Below are 20,502 nucleotides of genomic sequence, written 5' to 3' on the forward strand. Positions count from 1 at the left end.
TGCAGTCCCTCTCTCCCTTGATGCATTCAGGGCAGGAAATGCTCTCTCTCTCTCTCTCTCTCTCTCTCTCTCTCTCTCTCTCTCTCTCTCTCTCTCTCTCTCTGTGTGTGTGTGTGTGTGTAGATGCAGAATACCATGAGAAGTGGAATGAGGTTCTAGTCTGTAGGAATAGTCCCTGTCTTTTCTTGTCTACAGTAGTCTCATTGAGAATCTAAGAAACTTGAAAGGCAACACATGAAGTATATAGGGTGGTTCCTTTGGATGTGTATACCATGAAGCCTTTCCCGTTCACCAAAGTTTCCTCCTGCCCCTCAGAGCCCTCCCAACTGTCCACTTTGGCAGCCACTGATCTGCTATCACCAAAGTCGAGGTGGCATTTTGTAGAATTCCATTTAAACAGGCAGGCAGTGTGGTCACCCCGTCTGTCTGTCTGTCCCTCTTGTTGCCCAGTCGGCCTGTTGTGGGCAGGAACTGAGTCATTTATTTGAGCATTTAATGTTCCAGGCCTTACAGACAGCTACAATGGACATGCAGGAATAGTCTCTGTGGACACACACATTGAATAATGGACAGCTGGGTCATGTGTATTGCCTGTTAACTTCTGTAAAGCTACTGGCTCTATCTGTCCCATGTCTTCCCAGGTGTGGTCAGGGTCTCAGGTGGCTATTCTGTGGGGCACTCAGTTGCTCTCCTAGTGTCTGAGATGTCTGTTCATTGACACAGCTTGTTTAGTTGGACTTTCCTTCTCACTGGTGTGTTTTGATGCCTTCACTGTACTGGGCAAGTCCTTGTTAAATCAATGAGTTTGTGTTGTTGCTGAGAAATCTTTGCCTAATTTGGAGGCCCTAGAGAGCTCCTCTCTTTCAGAAGTTTCAGAGCTTCTAGAAGGTTCTAGCTTCAGCCATATGGTCTGTTTTGAGGTAGTTTTGTGTGTGCTCAGTTTAATTCTGCAAACGGTTGTCCAGTTCTGCTGGACTGTTCAGTGCACTAGTTTTGCACCTTGTCAAAACTATCAAGTGTTCAGGTGAATGTTGGACTCTACCAGGCCATCTGCACATCTTTACATCAGGAACTCTGTTCTTACCTTTGCTTTAGGTAATTCCTGAAAGAAGCCACATTGGCTCTGGCTTTATTCTTATTTCCCATAGTCATTTTGGTATTCTTAAAAGAATTAAAATACTGGTGTGTCTGTTTTTAGGAATTTGACAAGACTATTTTGAGTTTTGTCCCATCTAGAAAGAGCCACAGTGGTGTTACAGATTGTGTGTGTGTGTGTGTGTGTGTGTGTGTGTGTGTGCGTGTGGCATCTGCCTGTCTCTCACATGGGTGGCTCTTAGTTCTTGGGTGTTTTGTGTGGGTCTCATGTTTTCTTACTTTGTCCTCCCAGGGTGTCTGTGTCACTGCTGAAAATGCTGGACCAGCTGCTGGCCAATGGGTGCTTTGACATCTTTACAGCTGAGGAGAAGTAAGCATGCTTGTTCACTGCTCCCTGTCTGATGAAAACCTAGTTGCCCAAATTTCAAGAATTTGTATTTATTTATTGTTTTGGTATCTTGCTGTGTTGCTAAGGTTAGCTTCAAACTCATGATCCTGCCCCTTTAGCATTCCAAGTGCTAGGATCACAAATCTATGGCTACCAGATCTGGGTAGCTGCTATTTTAAAGAAAGAACATTTGGATTAGGATCTCAGAACCCAGAAGATGACAAATTGCAAATTCAGGCAGCAGGCATCGGGATGGGGTGAAGTAGGACCCTGCTATCCAGGTAGGAAGGTAGATTTGGACAATTGAGGTAGTCCACTTACTATGGTTGGTAGGCAGAGAGGTCTGGAAGTTGATGGAGCCTGAGTTATAAAGGCTAGATGGAAAAAGAATATTATGTGGTCTGTGTTATGGGGCCCAGGAGTGTGCCTGTGCCCATCACAGTTGGACAGAGGCTATGGGACACAGTGAATGAATTAGTTGCTTCCTACTGTGTGTGGTTTGTGGTTCCTTGGCCTCCTGCCTAGAGGAGCAGTCCAGCTGCATGATGTCTCTCTTTAAGCCCTGGAACCACATAGGTGCCAGGTTGGCTTCTGAATGAGTCCATCTTGCTCATTTTTGCCTCATGGTCTTGACTGAATTCTCTTTTGTTGGTTTGGACAGCTTTGTATTTCATGAAGATTTCTGAGTATCTGTTGCACCAAAGATAAGTTACTTAGAAACTGCCTGGTGGTTTTGGATTTTCCTTTTAAACCAACTGGTGGTGGATTCAAACCAGCTGGGTCTCAGTTGATTTTCTTCCCCTTCTGAGTCTTTGCTCACTACCATTTACTTTCTATTTTCTGCCCCACTGAGAGGATCTGTGCCATTTTGCTGTAATTTTTTCTCCCCCGCCTCTGGCCTTGGGCAGTGTTCTTGTACTGCTTCTGACCAGCATTCAGGTGAACCCTGGAGGCTAGAAGCTTCTTTGTATTGGTGCTCTGCCCTGAGGTCCCGCATAATGTATGCCCGGGGCTGCTGCAGGAGACCAGCTTGTTTTGCTTCAAGTTTCTAGTATCTTTGGGTTTTAGCTGTTTGGCAAGGAGGTAGACCTGCGTCTGCTTGATGCCCGGATGGCTTTTAATCTGACACCACAGGACTTCCTTTTGCCAGTATGCAGCACTGATTTTCTAAAACCTGCTGCTGAATAGTGCATAGCCTGGTTAGGATGCTCTTCCCACATTACTGGCTTTGTCTTGGGAAATGTTCTAAGGATTTGACATGTATTTTCCTGGCTTAATAATTTCAAAATAAGACAGTAGAAAAGTATGATATAGACGTTTCTATTTCTCTATACTTTTGTTAGTTTTTGCTTCATGGATTTTGAAGTTGAGATTTTGGCACACACAAATGCAGGGCTGGCCCTCATCGAATGGACTCTGTTTTGGGAGGTGCTTTTGTTTACACAGTACTTTGGCTCGTTTTGTTTTTTGCTTTGGATTGTAGTTTTTGTTTTCATTATTTTTATATATTTGTTTTTTTGTCAGTTGCTAACAGTATATGTTGTTTTATGAAAATTCAGTCTGGTGATCTAATCTTTTAACTGGGCCCATAAAATCTATTCCATGTAATCTTACTAGTTTTTTTCATTAAAGTAGTTTCCTGTTCCATGTTTCTTTTTTCTCTGATTAGCACAATCATTTCCCCTCATTCCATTTTCTTCATTTGTTTGGGGCTTTCTTTTCTGTGCTCTGGGAGAGTTCTTGGTAGTATTTCCATTCACTGTGTTTTTGCACAGTTAATGCTTGAATGAAAAAAAGAAATAAAAGGAGGACATGACTGCTCCTAGGTATGGTGGAGGACGAGGTTTTTTTGTAAATAAAAGGGAGAGCATAGCCAGAGGCTGAGGCATCTGGGAGAGTCCAGAATGAATAGGACCCTGAGCTGGCCATGTAAGAGGAGAGGGAAAAGCCAGGGGACCAAAGGGCCAGGAGGGTAAAGGGTAGAAGGATAAAAAAGGGCTGGTGTAGCTAAAATGGCTGGGTTATATAGGGACAGGCAACTGAGGGAAAGGGCAGCCCAGACCCTGGGCTAGAGAAGTTTAGGGTAAGGAGTGGGGTATACCAGCCATACCCTGTAGCCGGTAAGGACTGAGGGATGCTGAGAGAACCTGGTGGCCAAGTATTCAATAATGTTAAATAGGCACCCCAGTTAGCCATTTGTCTGGGGTCTGTTATTTTTAATTACCTACATTTTTGCTACTTTGTCTCATTGCTGCATCTTGCAGACACACATCCTCTCCCTCATCTGGAGAACAGCCCCACTTTGAGGTCAGCTGGTGATGGTATTTGTTGGGTTCATCAGAAGACCTAGAATTCTAAGCAGCTTATCTCAGCATTTAAAAGAGTTACTGCCCAAATGATAAGTCTCACAACCAAAGGACATTTCACTTGCTTCTGCTGCCTCCTGTATGTCTTCCGAGCAACTGTATCCCCTTCCTCAGATATTCTCCTTGCTAGGATTTTTAAAAATCACTCTGTCTCTTCATCAGTTCCTTCCTACAGACTGATTCCCTTCGGATATTTTTAAACGACTTTTAAGTTCACGTATGGGATTGTTGTTTGTTTCTTACACATTTTCAGGGAATGATTTCTATATTTTCGGTGTTTCCTTACCTGCTGTGTCACACGTCCTTCACCACTCTATGCGGTACTCTTGTTGTGGTTATGACTCTAAGGTGTGTCCATTCTGGAGCACAGGGTTCTGTGTCTTATTGCCCACTTGGCAATGTTGAGTTTAGAGAATGGCTCGGATTTGAGGGAGGCCTAGGCAAGGGTGGATAGTGTTCAGCAACCAGGACTTGAGTTAGCCTTTTCCAGGCACTGTCGGTTTTCTTGACCGTCTAGAGATGGCTGTAGCCACACCAGGAGGGGTGGGAGGTAGGTCCATGCCTCTGCCTCTTTTGGGAGTGCCTTCTCAGTGCTGGTATACCCCTGATCCCAGACACTCAGAATCTAGGCTTACTTCCCTGGAGATGGGCAGCATATGGGAATCAGGTTGGTGTCATTGTTGAGAATATATGTTGGGATCTGAGTAGTAACTGGCTATTGATCAGGTTAGGCCGGAGCATGACTGGCAGGAAGAGGGAGCTGGACAGTGGCTGATCCATGGGCATGATGCCAACAAATGTAAGAGTGAGGGAGTCATAGAAGCTGAAAACATTTTGACCTGTGTGTCTCTTTTCAAAGCAGAAATCTTTAGACTAGCAGGTGTCCAGGAAGCCATGTCACCCCACTCAGACAGGCAGAACTGAGATGTTCATTAGACCCTAATCATAGGAGTCTTCCAGGAATTCTGGTGTGTGAACCAACAGGGTTGTAGAGATCACAGAGTTCAATGTAGACCTGAATTGGGACCATTGGGATCATAGAGTGTCTATGGTGTGTGTGACCTCTAAGTCTAGAGGAGCAACAGAACTGTGCATGAGTCCTGTAGGAAGCCCAGCTAAGGATATGTACAGAGTCCTTATGCAAGCTGGGAACAACAATAACCACAGCCCTCAGCAATAACAGTCATTCTGTACCCAACAAGCACTTTAGGGAGCTGGACAGAGAAGGATTGAGATCGTGTATCCTGGATCAAAGTCCCAGGGTATAGCAACATCCTCTTCATACCAGAGTTGACCTGGGAGTTAACTGTCATGGATCATCCTGATATAGTAGTCCAGTATTAAGGTCATTGGGGATGACTAGGACTCATTGTCCTCCTCTGTAACCAAGACCCCTGACATGGCATCTTTCCATGAAATAGCACTTGCTGGTAGGGTCTTTTCTGTTGGGGAGGGTCACTTGGATATGGTCATGCCATAACTGGGCCAGGGCCTGCCCAAGTGTCAAATTCCATGGGTGATGTGGGTTATGGAATATCTTATGGGTAATGAGATAGGACATCTGTTCTCTGCTGTGCATGTTGGGAACCGAAGAGAGTGGTTGATGCCATATGGCCCAGTATCTTTTGAGCAAGCTGACCTTCAGGTTACTTGGTACCAACAGCACCACTGGACAACACTACAGCATGATCATAGTGCTCTGCATTTCTGTAAAAGATCTACTTATAATAATGTTTTCTCCTTTAAGCCACCCCTTTTGTGTGAAGTTGCTCACACTTTGTAAGGAAGAAATCAGGAAGTCAAAAGACATCCAGAAACTTCGGTCGAGCATTGCAGTGTGAGTTTTAAGTGCTCCTGGATGGAGACAAAAATAGGAGGGACTTGGTGGTTCCTGGTGGGAAATATAGTTTTAATCACAAAGCTGTTTAAAATGGAATGTTTTAGTGTTCATTTAAGAAAGGTCAGACTGTTAGTAGTGGTATTTGGGAGGAGGATCAATCTGAACAGGAAAGCTACATCCCTCACTTGCTCATATCTGTCACTTACTCTGGCACCTTACTGTACATGCTCAAGGAATGTGAATACACCTATGCTAGTGCAGGGCTCTGGCCACATGGGCAAGTATATGCTGGCACAGAAAACTGGTCATGTGTAGGCAATCACATAAGGTATACAAACATGCACACATGGGAATGCAGGAATCTGGACACACAGGCACATGTTAGTACAAAGATCTTATATATATGTAAGCAAATGGGATCATGTTAGTATACAATGCATACTTGTATACATGACTGTATATCACATGAGAGCACACTAGTGCACAACACACAGGTGTGTACGTAGGTATACACACATATTAACGTATGTCTCAAGGTTTATGCTGTGTACTTTTTGGGTCTCCCATGTGTCTTGGGTACTTGGTTAACTTGAATGTGGCACAGCTGCATGTAACCTATGGGTCTTCTGCAGGCTCTGTGGGATGGTGCAGTTCAGTGGTGATGTGAGAAAGAAAGTTCTCCTGCAACTGTTCCTCCTCCTTGGCCACCCTTTCCCTGTGGTGAGTGTGTCTGCGCTTATGTGTGGCCTTTAAAGATGAGTATATGTTGGCATAACTTTGAAGTAGGTTTAGAAGTAAACACAGGGTGAGACGGTGTGCCTGTGGAGATAGTTTTCAGGTGTGGGCGGCCCTGGGGTTTGTATGAAAGGAATGTGGGTGGCTGGTACTGGGCAGGGTGAACGTGGGGAAGTACTGCTGAGGGTAACAGCCCAGGGTTAGGATTTCCCTTTCTTACCAAGAACTCTTTGAGTATTCCAAAGTGACATTTCCCCTCCTAAAAAGTCAGGGGGAAACTTCTGCAAAGGACAGTGGAGTTTTGAAGTAGAGTGGGATGACCCACAGCTCAGCCTCTTTGTCAGAAATGCACATTACCAGGCATAGATCAGATCTCATATGAAGCAGTTTGTCACAGGACATAACCAGAAAAGATAGCAAGAGAGACAGATTCCCAGGTAGGAGTCCCTACTGCACCTTCTAACAAAGGCTGCAGTTCTTCCCATCTGCTGCATGTCTGATATCAGGCAGAAGTCTGGGCTATGGCCAAGTTAATTTCCCTCCTTTTATGGACTTTCGTAAAATCCCTTGGGCTCCCTAGGTGGTCGTGGGTTTTCCTCCTGTTGACCTGCTGTTCTTGTCCCAGATCCGGAAGACTACAGCAAGCCAGGTGTACGAGATGGTGCTTACCTATAGCGACTTGGTAGATGCCGATGTGCTTGATGAGGTCATGTCTGTGCTCAGTGACACAGCCTGGTAAGTAGGGGCTGCCCAAGCCTGGTGCCACTTTCTCCTGTCCTCATAGCTTCTGATGGAAAGAGGGGAGACGTTTCTCAACAGCTCAGGGCCACCTCTCAGCTTCACAAAGGGCTGAGGACACATCCTGGGAGCTTCAGGTGGGAAAATGTTTAATGTGCATTTGCTTTTCTCCTCTTGTGAGCAAGATGGGTAGAGTGGTTCAGAAGCTGGTGTTTTTCAGTAACTGGAATATAGGGCCATCAGGATGCCACCAAGTGGATGTCAGCTAGCTACTTTTATTTTGCTACTGCAAGGGCCATGTGGTCTTTCCTCTGTTTTAATGGCCTAGAGACTTGTCTTCAAAGTCAAGAAGTGGTGGTGGGGTGTACAGCCTGTGGGTGTGATTCACAGGTGCTATATAGGCTGAGCCTGGAAGCAGTTAGTCACAACAGCAAGAACTCTTATGACCTGTGATCCAGGCACTGTACACACATATGGCCTTGCACACAATTATATGCATGTTTGTATACATAATCACATACATACAGCTGCTCATATGTACAGGTATGTACTGCCAAACACACACAAAACCATCACCTGTGCACAGGTGCACATTAAGCTGACTTGTCCCCTTTTCTAGATGTACTATTTGGGAGGCACTATTTGGGCCAGGTGCCCAAGTTACTGCTACTGACTGTGGACACTGTCCCCTTAGACTGATGGAGAGGGGTATTGCTGACTCAAATGCTGACAGGTCTGTTGGGGTGGCAAGTAAGGGTTTGTAGTGTATTTATGCACGCCCCTCAGAACAGCGATCTCCCTAGGAGCTCATGCTAGGATGTGGCCTTCCTGCCTAGATGAGAGCTGTGGAGGCCTGAAAGGCTAGAATGTATTTCAAGATCTTTGCTGTCAGTAGAAACTCAGCTCAGTACCTTCTGAGGAGACTGGTCAAACCTCGGGAGAGTGGACATTGCTTCCAACTTTCTTTCTTTCTTTCTTTTTTTAAAAAGATTTATTTATTTATTATGTATACAATGTTCTGTCTGTACATATTCCTGCAAGCCACAAGAGGGCACCAGATCTGATTACAGATGGTTTTGAGCTACCATGTGGTTGCTGGGAATTGAACTCAGGACCTTTGGAAGAACAAGCAGTGCTCTTAACCTCTGAGCCATCTCTGCAGCCCAAAATCTTTTTTTTTTTTTTTTTTTTTTTGAGGGCACCAGATCTCATTACAGATGATTATGAGCCACCATGTAGTTGCTGGGAATTGAACTCAGGACCTTTGGAAGAGCAAGCAGTGCACTTAACCTCTGAGCCATCTCTCCAGCCCCGCTTCCAACTTTCTAAAATGCTCATTTTGAGTAAGGATAGCAGGGAGGGAAGAGGAACTTTTTTGTTCATATTTTAGGATTTATTTTTATCTTTAATAATGTATATGCATATGTCAGGGCTTGTATGTGCATGTGAGTGCAGTTGCCTACCAAGGCCAGAAAAGGGTGTCCAAATCCCCCTGGAGCTGGGGTTACAGGTGGTTGTGAGCTGCCCTACATGGGTGTTGGGATTTCTGCTTTTGCAAAAACGTGACACCTGGTTTATAGAGGACTGTTTACTGACTTCTTTACATACAAAACATGCTTCTTACTTTTCTGTTCCAATGAAAGCCAACAACAGCTGAGTTCTAATAAAGCTTCATAAGCCTTCTTAGCCTGAGGTGTCCTCTCTTCTGTAGGTTCCTAGAACGGGGTAAGGCCCTTGTCTACTCTGGAGGATAGGGACTTTTGCCCCAGTACCATCAGGTCTCATGGGGTGTGGGGAGCCGAACCATGTTGGCATAGGGGACTCAAATGCTTTCCTTCTTAGGGATGCAGAGCTTCCAGTTGTAAGAGGTCAGCGGAATCACCTATGTGACCTCCTTGGTGTGCCCAGACCCCAGCTGGTTCCAAAGGTAATGCTCTTAGTATTCTAGGACCCATGGCTCCTGTGTTGTCCATTGTTCTGAGCTCTGGTCTAAAGTAAACTGGGTCCCACAATCAGTCATCACTGCCATGACTTTCTCCAGGCCAGCTGGAAGGGCTGCTTCTGCTGCCAGGGTGGGCGAGTTCTGTCTTCATAGTGAACTGTTGTCTCAGTTCTACCTTCTAGGAAAGCCTGCACTGTGTGGGAAGGAGGCTTTAGCTCTCTCGTCACTCCCTGCCTGGATAGACATCCTATTGGGGGCTCTGTTCCTCTGAGGACACCTGCCTGTCTCATTAGGCTCCATCTCTCCCTGGACTCCTGCCCCACTGGGGCCTCCGTCCTCTTCACTGCCCGTGCTTGTCCTCTTCGCCTCTCTTGGCCTTGCTGTGTTTGCTGTTTCTGAGGCCCCTTGTGCTGAGGTTGTCATGGAAGTTGTGCCCTTGGGCTCTCCTCCTGTGTTCTGTGGGTCAGTCAGTCTGTAGGGACTTTAAAAATTCTACATATTGAAGTTTTCATCCTAGAAACATGCTCCAGCTTACTGCTTTTCTCCCTTTTATATTGTGGTCTACTTTGAGATTATTCAGTGTCTTTGCACCCAGGACCACCAGCCAAGTGTGGCACCACCCACACTGAGCTGGGCTCTCCCACATTGATCACTAATTAAGAAAATGCCCTATGGGCTTGCCTACAGCACAAGCTTATAAAGATATTTCTCAATTGAGAGTTCCTCGTCCCAAATGACTCTAGCTTGTGTCAAGCTTCCATAAAACTAGCTAACACATGTACGCAGGTGGGAAGCCTACTGTTTCTAAAAGCTGTATGTACTGCCTCTTCACACAGAAATTTAGTTCACTTGGGACTGACCAGCTGTGGTGTAAAGGGAAGGTCATTTTATGCTGTCTGTATCAGCCAGCTTCACTCTACAGTGGATGATTCGGTGTCCTGTCTCCACTTCTGTCAAGTGACTGTATAAGTAGGACACTTAGGAATCCCTTTCATGCACAAGGGTCATGCTATCCATCTGTGAGCTAGTACAAACTGTATGATGGAAGAGGTGTGGACTTCACAACCCCTCAGGGTGCCTACCATGTCTGTCCTCCAGTTTTATTCTGTCCAAGATTGTCTTCACTCTTCTTGACCCTTGGGAGTTTGGTTAAACTCTCAGAACTAGTTTATATACTAGCCAGCCAGGTTGGCCTGGGGCAATGTTGGGGCTAGAGGGAGCTGAGGTCCCTGATTGACACTAGGCCTCAGGCTTATGTGCCCTGGAAGGTCACCCAGTCCTACAGATGGAGATGCTGTCTGTGTGACTGGTCCCCAGTTCTTGGAACAGCTCATGTTGTTCCAATTTCATCTCTGCTTAGAAAGTTCCTGACCTGTTCACATGCCAGCTTAATGACTCTTAGTGTGTTCTTCTGCACTTCCTTCTGACCCCCGCCCCCCAGTACCCCTGCTGTGTTGCTGTGACAAAACACCATGGCAAAGACAACTTACAAAAGAAAGCATTTCACTGGGTTTATGGCTTCAGTCATAATGGCAGAGCAGAGACATGGCAGTAGGGACAGCTCAGAGCTCATATCTTGATTTATAAACAGGAAGCAGAATATACTGGAAATGGAGTCATTTGAAACCTCAAAAGCCCACCTCCTCCAAGAAGGCCATACTTCCAAATCCTTCCCAAATAGTTCTACCAACTGGGGAAGGAGTTTTCAAACGTGAGCCTATGGGGCCTTACTCATTCAAACCACTACCTCCACCTACTAGCTCCTATCTGCTCTCCACAGCTCACCTTCCTGGAATGTCTTTAATTCTTAGCTGGATAATCCCCATCTCTATGTCAGGGACTGTTGGGGCACCTCTTCTGTCTTTGAGTCATGCTTTTCTTAGCGCGCGCGTGTGTGTGTGTGTGTGTGTGTGTGTGTGTGTGTGTGTGTGTGTGTGTGTGTGTGTGTGTGTGTGTGTGTGTGTGTGTGTGTGTGTGTGTGTGTACAACAGTATATGGACTTGCTTTTCTGGCTGCAAGCTGCTGTTGGATGCTGACTGTGATATAGGCCTCAGGGTTTCTATATTTGTTTTCACCCTTGACCTTGGGCTCCCTGCCCTAATAGAACCTAAGCCCTTCAGAAGCCCAGCCTCATGCTGAAGTCCCAAGTGAGTCAGGGACAGAGGAACATTCCAATCAGCCAGCAGGTCTCCAACCTTGGGCTTGGCCTGACCTGTAGCCTTCCTAGTACTGTTAGCATAGTTCATCTGACCTGCATCCTTCCCTAGAAGACGTGGTTCTGGTGTGCCTGACAGAGGTGATTCTTTCCCACCTTGCTAGGTCTGAGTGAATGTTTTTCAGATCTCATGAGGTGAACCTTGCAGGTCCCCATGGCTGGTATTCTGAGCTGATGCAGGTACACATGGGCCTTTTGTTGGGTTTTGCTAGGCTGTGTGTCTCATATGTTGTTATCTCCAGTTTCAGGATGGAGATCTGAGTTCTCTGAAATTCTGAAAAAAGACTTTTTTCAGTTGTGCAACTTTTTCTGTATAGAGTAGGCCTCAGATAGACTCTGCTGCCCTGTGCATGAGCTAAGTCACGGTGTTAATCATGCCACACCAGCCCAAAGGCATTAGTACATATTTTTAAGTCACCTTATTGCATCAGTTACTGAGAAAGTAGTGTTTTACATTTGTCTCAAATGTCCTTTAATTATGTTTGACCTTTGGGGGATGCATTTTGAAGCTGAGTTACTAGGTATTTCTACTCTTGACATCTCCTTTGCCCACTGTGAGTGTGGTGACATCAGGTTAGCATGTTTCCTGTCATACTTTCAATGTCTATGAACAGTATAGGCAAGATTATACCTTACCATCATCATTTAAAAATCTTTATTAAATTAGTGTTTCATGCATTCATGTTTACTGTATAATTACTGACAAGTTTACATTCATATCTTTGTTTCCTGTTTGACCTTCCTGTTTAATGTTTCTTTTTCCCTTATCTGGATTTCACTTCCTATCCTGTTAACTTGTTTCACTGCTCTGTTCTTCTGTCCCTGGTTACCCTGGGGCCAGCACTCTTTCTTGACACATTGCCTTATCCCTGGCCTTGACCTCTAGCTGCAGAGCCCTGTCTGAAACGGGCTTGTCCTAACCCTGGGGCCTTGGTATTTAGCTGATATGGTCTTGATGGTCAGCCCTGCTTTTCCTCAGTTTTCTTTGCTTTGATGATCTAGCTTTAAACTCTGAGCTCCTGCCACTCCCTTGTCATGTTAGGAAAGACGTTCTTTTCCTCTCTTGTGTGTGCTATACTGGGTCTGTGTGCCCAAGTCCTCCCAGGGCCTCCCCTTGCAGGAGCCATCATAAGACACACAGGCAGTGGCCTGGTTGCTTGAATGGCTTTAGGAGTGGTGGCAACAGATGGAGCCAGTGTAGTCTCAGTCTCCTATGTGGAGAGTGAACTTGAGTTTTCAACTATGCTCTTTACACTGTTAGGAAAACTTTGAACATATGTTTTCAGAATGTAAACAGTTTAGCAGCCTACTCTCATGAGGCCACCAGAGCTATCACTACACACTTCAACCTGCTAGGGTCCTAGGACATGGCAGTCTTTAGCCATACATCAGAGAGGGTGGGGTGGGGATCAGCCTGACATTGCTATGTGTCTTTACAGCCTGCTCCTGGAAGCTGAGCCATTCATTGCCTACCTAGCTGGGATGTCCTGCCCTCAGGCTCTACAACAAGCTTTACCATCATGGAAAGTTGGTGCCACAGACTTCTGAGAAAGATGGCACATGCTGCTAGATGGATTGGGAAGCCATCCACAGAGAGCAGTAACTCTTCATGCATGCTGTGCTCTGGTGGCCTGGACTGCCCGTACTTTTGCTGTTCTAACACGATGTGCTTTCTATTAAATCATGTACCATACAGCCCAGCCTCTGTCTATTTCTGGGACTTGCGTGAAGATCCACCGTGGGCTCCACTACCAGTGCTTTGCTGTGTTTTAGGCACAGAGTGATTTGTGTAGCATGACGATAAGCCAGTCAAATCACCAGCCACACTACAAAGGTCTGAGCAAGAGATCATCAGAATCCAGCCTGAGGCCTGGATCCTCTGCACTTCCTGTCCCAGGGCCTGCATGCCTACCTGTCCTGCTGTGGTAGTCCTGTGCCTGCCTGTTCGAACTCTCTGTATCCCAGGCCTGGAAAGGACTGCTGGCATTGCTCATTAAGCTTCAACCCAAGACAAAGGGGGTGCCTCTCGTCTCTACAGAGTTGAGGCTGAACACATAGCTGGGTCAGAACTGATAACTGCTCTTACAAAGGTGAAGTGGCCAGGTCCACAAGCCCAGGCCTGTAGTAGTCTGTGCTCACTCATTTGACAGCCTGCATCTCATGGAGCTGGACTTAATAACACATAGGCTGCTCCCTTTACTAAGAGTCACTTTCTAGGCCTGGGTCTGCAGGAGGTTTGTTGTGCTGACCTGGTGTCAGGGACCTCCACCTGAGGCCTGGCTCATACTTCATTCCAGCCTTGCATACATCTCTCCTAGACTTAGAATTTCCTGTTCATGAGCAGAAGAAAGCCTAGCTGAGATAACCTGATGAGATAGGCTTCGCTGTCATATCTTGATGACATTCTTGAGATTTAATGATCGAAGTAAAGGATTTTGTCCTGGCCAGCCACCTCTGCATGCAGATCCCATCCACAGACAACTGTTCCCACTGGGTGCCTGGAGGGGTTTCCACGAATTACTTAGAGGGAGCCCTCCACTTAAGGCAGCATGACAGCTGGGGTGGCCAGGACAGTCCATCAAGTTAGCAATGCTGGGTGCTAGGAGGACAGGCTCAGCAGATAGCAAGTTGTGTGTGTATGTGTGTATGTAAAGGGGCATGCTTGGGCAGGAGGCCAGTTAGGTGTATGTACTCACAGAGGAGTGCATACCTGGCCTACTGTGAACCCTATGAGCTGAGGAGCTGGAAGAAAGCAGCTAAGGGCACTGTGCCCAAGGCCATGTTCCTAGGTCTAGTAATGAGGTTTGGGTAGTAGCGTGGAGTAGATAAAAGGTCACAAAGAGCCTAATAAAACTGGGACCCTACAGAGCTGTGCCCTCAGCACTGATAGATGGAAAAACTGTCCTCACAGGAAGGTGCTCTGGCTTTTTTACTGCATTGGGTGAAGAGGAAACATCCAGTGTGCCCCCAGAACTCCTATGTTAAAAGCCTAGGTAAACTGACGCTAACAAGCAAATGCTGTGACAGGAAGATACACTCTCTAAGGATGAAATTGATGTCCACAAACAGGGAGAGAAACCTATCAACAAGACAGTAGAACCAAGTCACTGCCCACAATTCTAGAACCAATATAAAAGAACAATTTCCAAAGGGAAAGTGACAGGACTAGGGATGTTTCATGCAAGAAACTCTGGGTAGCCAGGAGTGTTGTGCACACCTTTAATTCCACTAGAAGCAGGCAGATCTCTGATGCCAGTCTGGTCTGCATAGTGAGTTCCAGGACTACATAGAAAAACCCTGCCCAACAAAAACATAAAGAAACTCTGGGTTGATGATCCATCACCATATAAACTGGATGTGGTAGTATACGCCTAAGATCCTACAAATAGATAAATAGCCCCCCCCCCAAAAAAAAAGAGGTAGAAACTGTCAGAGAAGCTGGAGAGATGGCTCAGTGGTTAAGAAAGCACAGTAATCTTACAAACAACTTGAGTTCATTCTCAGTACCCATATGGGGTGGCTTACAACCACCAGTAACTCCATTTTTTGGGGAATTCAATACCTTTGGCCTCAGCAGAAACTATACTCACATGCAATATTAAAATTTAAAAAAAAATTTAAAAAAAGATTAGGAAGAGGTTCTAGGATAGAAAATAGCAGAAGCAAAGGTGGAAGGTCCCATATGGATGAGTCCCCAACTCAAGACAGAGGTAGACAGAACCCTGCAAGGTTGGAAGCTACCCAAGAGGACAGCTGGTAAGTCCATATGTATCCCTGCTGCCTCTGACTACTAGGAATGTTCATGGTTAGACACCCAGTCCTTGACGGGGAAGTGAGCTGGTGCCAGGTGCACTGGGTGGAATTACAGAATTGTTGAGAAAGAGATGGTAGCACAGTGGCTACCAGCTCACCAGCGAAATTGGAGTTGAGGAAGACAGTAAGAGCCACACTGTTCTGAAAAATGTGACTGTCAGCTTGCTAAATGATATGACTAGTGTATGTCTTAATTAGGGTTTACTGCTGTTGTGAGGAGACACCAGGACCACAACAACTCAAAGAAAACATTTAATTGCGGGGGCTCGATTACAGTTGAGAGGTTCAGTCCATTATGGCAGGCAGCATGGCAGCATGCAGGCAGGCATGGTGCTGGAGAAATAGCCGAGTGTCCTACATCTTGCAGGCAACAGGAAGTCGACTGACTCACTGGACAGTATCCTGAGTATATGAAACCTCAAAGCCCTCCCCCACATCGACATACTTCTTCCAGAAGGTGTGGCCCAAATTAAAAGTGTGCCCTCCAGCCTCAAGGTCTGGATTAAAGGTGTCATCCAGCCTCCTCCAACAAGGCCACAACTCCTAATAGTGTTCCTATGAGCTTAGGGGGGCCAATTACATTCAACCTACCACAGTAACTACCATTCAAGAAAGAGAGCTGTTATAACTCAGTGCAGCCAGAGTCTCCATATTATCCCCAGCTAAAAGCAGTGTTTTTTGTGGGTGAACTTTAAGCAGCAGAAAAATGGCCTCAGGATAGTTTCAGTTAGGAAACCAAACAAGGGGAGAAATGCATGGCAGCTAAATGGGGGGGGGGGGATATTATACATGTAAAATTTCTTAAAATGGACAAGTGAGGTAGGAAGGGATCTTAGTCCTGTGACCTGAGGGTGGTGTGTAGAAAACCCAGGTGAGCCTGCTAACCCACCAAGGGCTGCCAAAGAAGAGTTAGCTATTCTAGCACAGAGAAAGGTCTAATACTGAGGAATGACGATGAGGAAGACAAGCTGTGAAAACTATCACATAAGAAAAGGAGATTGGTGACATGATGGGAGTGTATTCAAGTCCCCATTGAAAGACAAGACTAACTTGGAGGGACACAGACTGTTAGAACGGCTGAAATACAAGCTATGTATGTTCAGAAATGTACACCTAGAACAAAGGTATCGGGAGTGGGGAAGGCGCAATGCTGGAGAGGGAGATGCCCAAGTTTCCTGCTTGGCAAGAAGAAGTCAGAGCTCTAAACCTTGGGAGTATCTGAATGTACTAACATAATGTCTAAGCCAGGCACACATCTGTAGCCCACCACGCAGGAGATGGAGATAGGAGGGTGAGTTCAAGACCAGCCTGGGCTACATAGTAAGACACTATGTTAGTAAATAACGAAGTAACGTAAGAAGATAAAGGCCAACCTACCATCTGGGAAGGTCACTTAAATAGAGAGATCATTTATATTAGAGTTAAGAATTTTATCATTTAATGTGACGTGTCCCTGACAGGCCTGAGTTTGATCATTTTGTCCTAGTTGGTGGCACCTTTAGGAATTAGGGCCTAGCTTGAAGAAGTGGGTCACTGGAGGATGGAGTTTGAGGTTTAGAGCCTGGCTCTTGCTTCTGGCCTTCTCTCCTTCCTGCTCCACTAAGATATGAGAAGGTGAAGAGTCCCAGCTGGGAACAACATCTCCCACCATCATGCCTTCCCTACCATGATGGACCATACCCTCAAACCATGAGCTGATACATACATATACATATACACAACACACACACACACACACACACACACACACACACACACACACACTCCTCCCATAAGCTGCTTGTTTGGTATTTGGTCACAGCAACGAGAAAGGTAACTAGTACAGATGGTTTGAAAAATGAAGAAAAGCTTGGCTTAATAGATATTTCTAGAACCTAGAACCCAGAACTTTGATAACACAGACTCCTGCTTTTAAAAAGAAAAGTAGTATTTTAAAAATCACCAGACAGTTGGTCAAAGTTACCAAACATGGGAAATTTGCCCAAAGTGGTGCTTAGAAGATTGAGGCCTCAAGTTATGTAGCAGAAATGAAAGGGTGAAAACTAATGCACTGCACGTGAGGGAAGAAGTTGGGAGGAAGCAGGGATGAAGCAGACTGTTCTCTCCCATCTGCCAGTTCTTGAATAACCACTCAGAGGCTTTTAATGTTACTTATAAATGCTCTACCAGTAGCTCAGGCTTACTACTAACTAGCTCTTACACTTAAATTAACCCATATTTCCTATCTATGTTTAGCCATGTGGCTTGGTACCTTTTTTCAGTGTGGGATTTTTACCATACTTCCTCTGCATCTGGCTAGTGACTCCTGACTGCCCTTCCTCTTCCCAGCATTCTCAGTTTGGTTACCCAGCCTATACTTTTTGCCTGGCTACTGGCCAATCAGCATTTTATTAAACCAATTTGAATGACAAATCTTTACAGTGTACAAGAGTATTATTCCACAGCATTTCACCCTTTTTGTCTAATTAAAAAGGAAGGTTTTAACCTTAATATAGTAAAACTATATACAACAAAAACAGTTATTAAGAATTACAGTAACACTAATCCATTTGCATTTGTCAAAATTAGAGAAAATAATTATCTATCTTGGTGAGTCTAAAGTTTTGTATCTAATTTACTTTCTATTATAACTAAGAAAAACTATAATTATAACTAATAGAGTATTTTCTTTGAACTTCTCAAATGCTAGTAGACTAGACATTGTTAATGTAATTATTGCCTATATGTTTGTATATTATTGTACTTATTATATAGTTTTTCTATGTTAGTTAAAACCTTCACTTTTGATTTAGACAAAAAGAGGGGAAATGTATATTTTTGTCTTCTGACAAATAAAGCTTGCCTGGAGATCAGTGTGTGGAGCTAGCCACTGGTTAACATAGAGGCCAGGCAGTGGTGACACACACCTTTAATTCCAGCACTTGGGAGGAGGAAGCAGGAAGATCAGGAGTTCAAGGCTACCCTGGGCTACAGGAGATTGAACCAGTCTAAAAGAGAAACAGATCCAGGCAGTGGTGGCACACACCTTTAATCCCAGCATATGGGAGGCTCAAGCCTTTGATCCCAGCACTAAGGAGTTGGAGACAGGAATATAAGGCGGGTGGAGACAGATCTTGGCGCCTATTCAGTCTGAGGATTCATAGAGACAGGAACCCCCATTTGGCCTGAGGATGCATAGAGGTAAGAAGTCTCTAGTGGCCGCTGCTCTGCTTCTCTGATCTTTCAGCTTTCACCCTTAATATCTGACTCCTGGTTTTTATTGTTAAGACTAATTAGGATCACGTTTCACCTGACAGTTGCCGTGTAAGGGAAGTAGAGCAGACAAGGCTCAGAATCTGTAGAGCTTCCATGTGGATCACCTTGCGGCAGCCTCAGCTGAAGTGAACAAAGTCCCGGCCTTCCTGCAAGCGCAGTGATTTCAGGTTGTCTTCAAACTCACCCCCTGTGAGGTCCTATGGGGAGAGAGATCCAGCTCAGTCAGGCTTCCTCTTGCTTTCTGAGGTGCTTGCAAAGATTGCTGCAGGGGCTGGGGTTGGGCCTGCTTAATGAACTTCTGCTCCCCTGCTGATTAGGGGAGGGGCCTGAAGTGAGGGCAGCAGCTAGTGCTACTGTTACATAGTTGTATTGGTCACCAAGAGGGTGAAGTACTGAGAGGTGCCCTTTGCAGCGGCCCTCCCCTCTCTGGAGGTAGTTACGGCACTCTCACTGTTGGCCCAGGCGGATTCACCTTTCCTCCTGTCTATTCAGGGAACTTTGTGTACTCTGTGCCTCTCATCTCTGCAAGATCTGCCAAGTACCTACCCTCTGATTCCTCTTACCTGTCATCCCCCAATCCCCAAAGGGAACAAGTGCCATGATCTTGCTAAAGAACAGCCCAACTAGTGGTAGATGGGAGTCTGGGGCAACCTGGCAGGATGTGGATGTGGGAGGGACCACTTTGTTTCTCTTAAGTCTCTTGTCTTTGGGCCACCACAAGAGGCCTCTGAGCTGAGCTGTGACCCTGACCCTACCTTGTCCCATCATTGCTACAAGTGCTTAGAAACACCTGAGTGAGCTGGGCGGTGATGGCACACGCCTTTAATCCCAACACTTGGGAGGCAGAGAGTTCCAGGCCAGCCTGGTCTACAGAGCCAGTTCCAGGACAGCCAGGGCTACACAGAGAAATTCTGTCTCAAAAAATAATTATTTAATTAATTAAAAATTAAAAAAAAAAAGAAAGAAAGAAAGAAAAAGAAAGAATGACACCTGATTAAAAAACATTCTGCCTGGAAAAGCAGAAATGTCCACAGTGGCCACACCTGCTGCCCTTCCTCTTTTCTCTCTCACTTCCTCTCCTTCCCCTTCCTCATATTCAGAGAAGAAACAGGCTCTGGCCAGGGTAGGTCAGACTCTGCCCCCCATGAGACCTAGCACTGTTAAACACAGAAGTACTCACTAGATGCTCCTGTATTTAACATGTTCCCGGGAGAAAGAGGACAGTCATGGAAGAAGAGGGTGTTTGCAGGACACAACGCCAACCAGGATTAACCCCAGAGTTGCAGAGGGCTCTGCCATCACACTCCAGTAAAGGAGGAAGCCTAGTTATAAACATGGCAGAGGGAATCCAAATTTTCACCAGATGAGTGGTGCTCAGCCTTAAGTCAGAAACTCCCACAACCACAGCAAGATAGTTCTCCAAAAGGGTAGAAACAGACGTTTGGAGGTGTCACAACCTGACTTCTACTTCTCTTCTGGGATAAACTAGAGAATGGGGGCTCACAGCAGCATGACAACCGAACGCTAGAGATGACTCCCACCAGCCAGGGTCCTGATATGCCAACAAGATCCAATAGTCTATACCACATAGGTGCTGAGAGGAACCAGACATGAGAACAAAAAGTTGGAGTCCATTCACGTGAGTAGCAAACAGATGATCCTACTGTGTGTACACAGTGCTAAGCTGAGGCCAAGAAGGTGTCCTGCCAGCGGGGGCCATCATGCTGTGAGCTGAACGTGGTGTCTTGCTGCTGCCCATGGCTCTTCTCTGAGCCTGGGCACATTGCATAGGACAATTTGGGCACTGTGCCCATCTCCTTGGAACAACATCTGCACTGTTCCTTAAGGAAGTTGTAACTCTGTTCTGTGAGTGCACATCCTCTGTATTCTAATAAGGCTACTTATGAAAACAGATGGAGGGCTAAATGTGACCTTTGGGCCAGTGCTTGCCAATCTTTGTTGAGCCATTTTCTGTGTGTCATGGGCCACAATACAGCAATTTATTTAAATGAGAAAAATACGAGTAGCTTCCCTCTGTGGTGAGGCCCTGGAATGTGAGCAGGTAATTGGTAGAAAGAGACCAGGAGGCAGAAATGACCATCTCAGCCAATGCAT

At 45.7% G+C, this 20,502-nt stretch overlaps 2 protein-coding genes across 4 annotated transcripts in view; one reads left to right on the top strand and one right to left on the bottom strand.

Moving 5' to 3' along the window:
• The window catches only part of Tbcd (tubulin folding cofactor D), a 171,208-nt gene extending 158,194 nt beyond the window's left edge, over positions 1-13,014 (top strand). The window contains exons 34-39 of the mRNA XM_028884969.2: positions 1,388-1,465; positions 5,597-5,686; positions 6,322-6,409; positions 7,050-7,159; positions 9,005-9,089; positions 12,759-13,014. Of these exons, the coding sequence (XP_028740802.1) occupies positions 1,388-1,465; positions 5,597-5,686; positions 6,322-6,409; positions 7,050-7,159; positions 9,005-9,089; positions 12,759-12,776 (469 nt within the window). The 3' untranslated portion in view covers positions 12,777-13,014. The remainder of the gene's footprint in view (positions 1-1,387; positions 1,466-5,596; positions 5,687-6,321; positions 6,410-7,049; positions 7,160-9,004; positions 9,090-12,758) is intronic.
• A 5,143-nt stretch (positions 13,015-18,157) lies between these two features.
• The window catches only part of B3gntl1 (UDP-GlcNAc:betaGal beta-1,3-N-acetylglucosaminyltransferase like 1), a 61,515-nt gene continuing 59,170 nt past the window's right edge, over positions 18,158-20,502 (bottom strand). For all 3 annotated transcript variants that reach the window (XM_028884975.2, XM_028884973.2, XM_037201586.1), the window contains one exon: positions 18,158-18,584. In XM_028884975.2, coding sequence (XP_028740808.1) covers positions 18,504-18,584 — 81 coding nt within the window. In that variant the 3' untranslated portion in view covers positions 18,158-18,503. The remainder of the gene's footprint in view (positions 18,585-20,502) is intronic.

Source organism: Peromyscus leucopus, chromosome 8b (assembly GCF_004664715.2).
Source record: "Peromyscus leucopus breed LL Stock chromosome 8b, UCI_PerLeu_2.1, whole genome shotgun sequence".
NCBI classification, from domain to species: Eukaryota; Metazoa; Chordata; class Mammalia; order Rodentia; family Cricetidae; genus Peromyscus; species Peromyscus leucopus.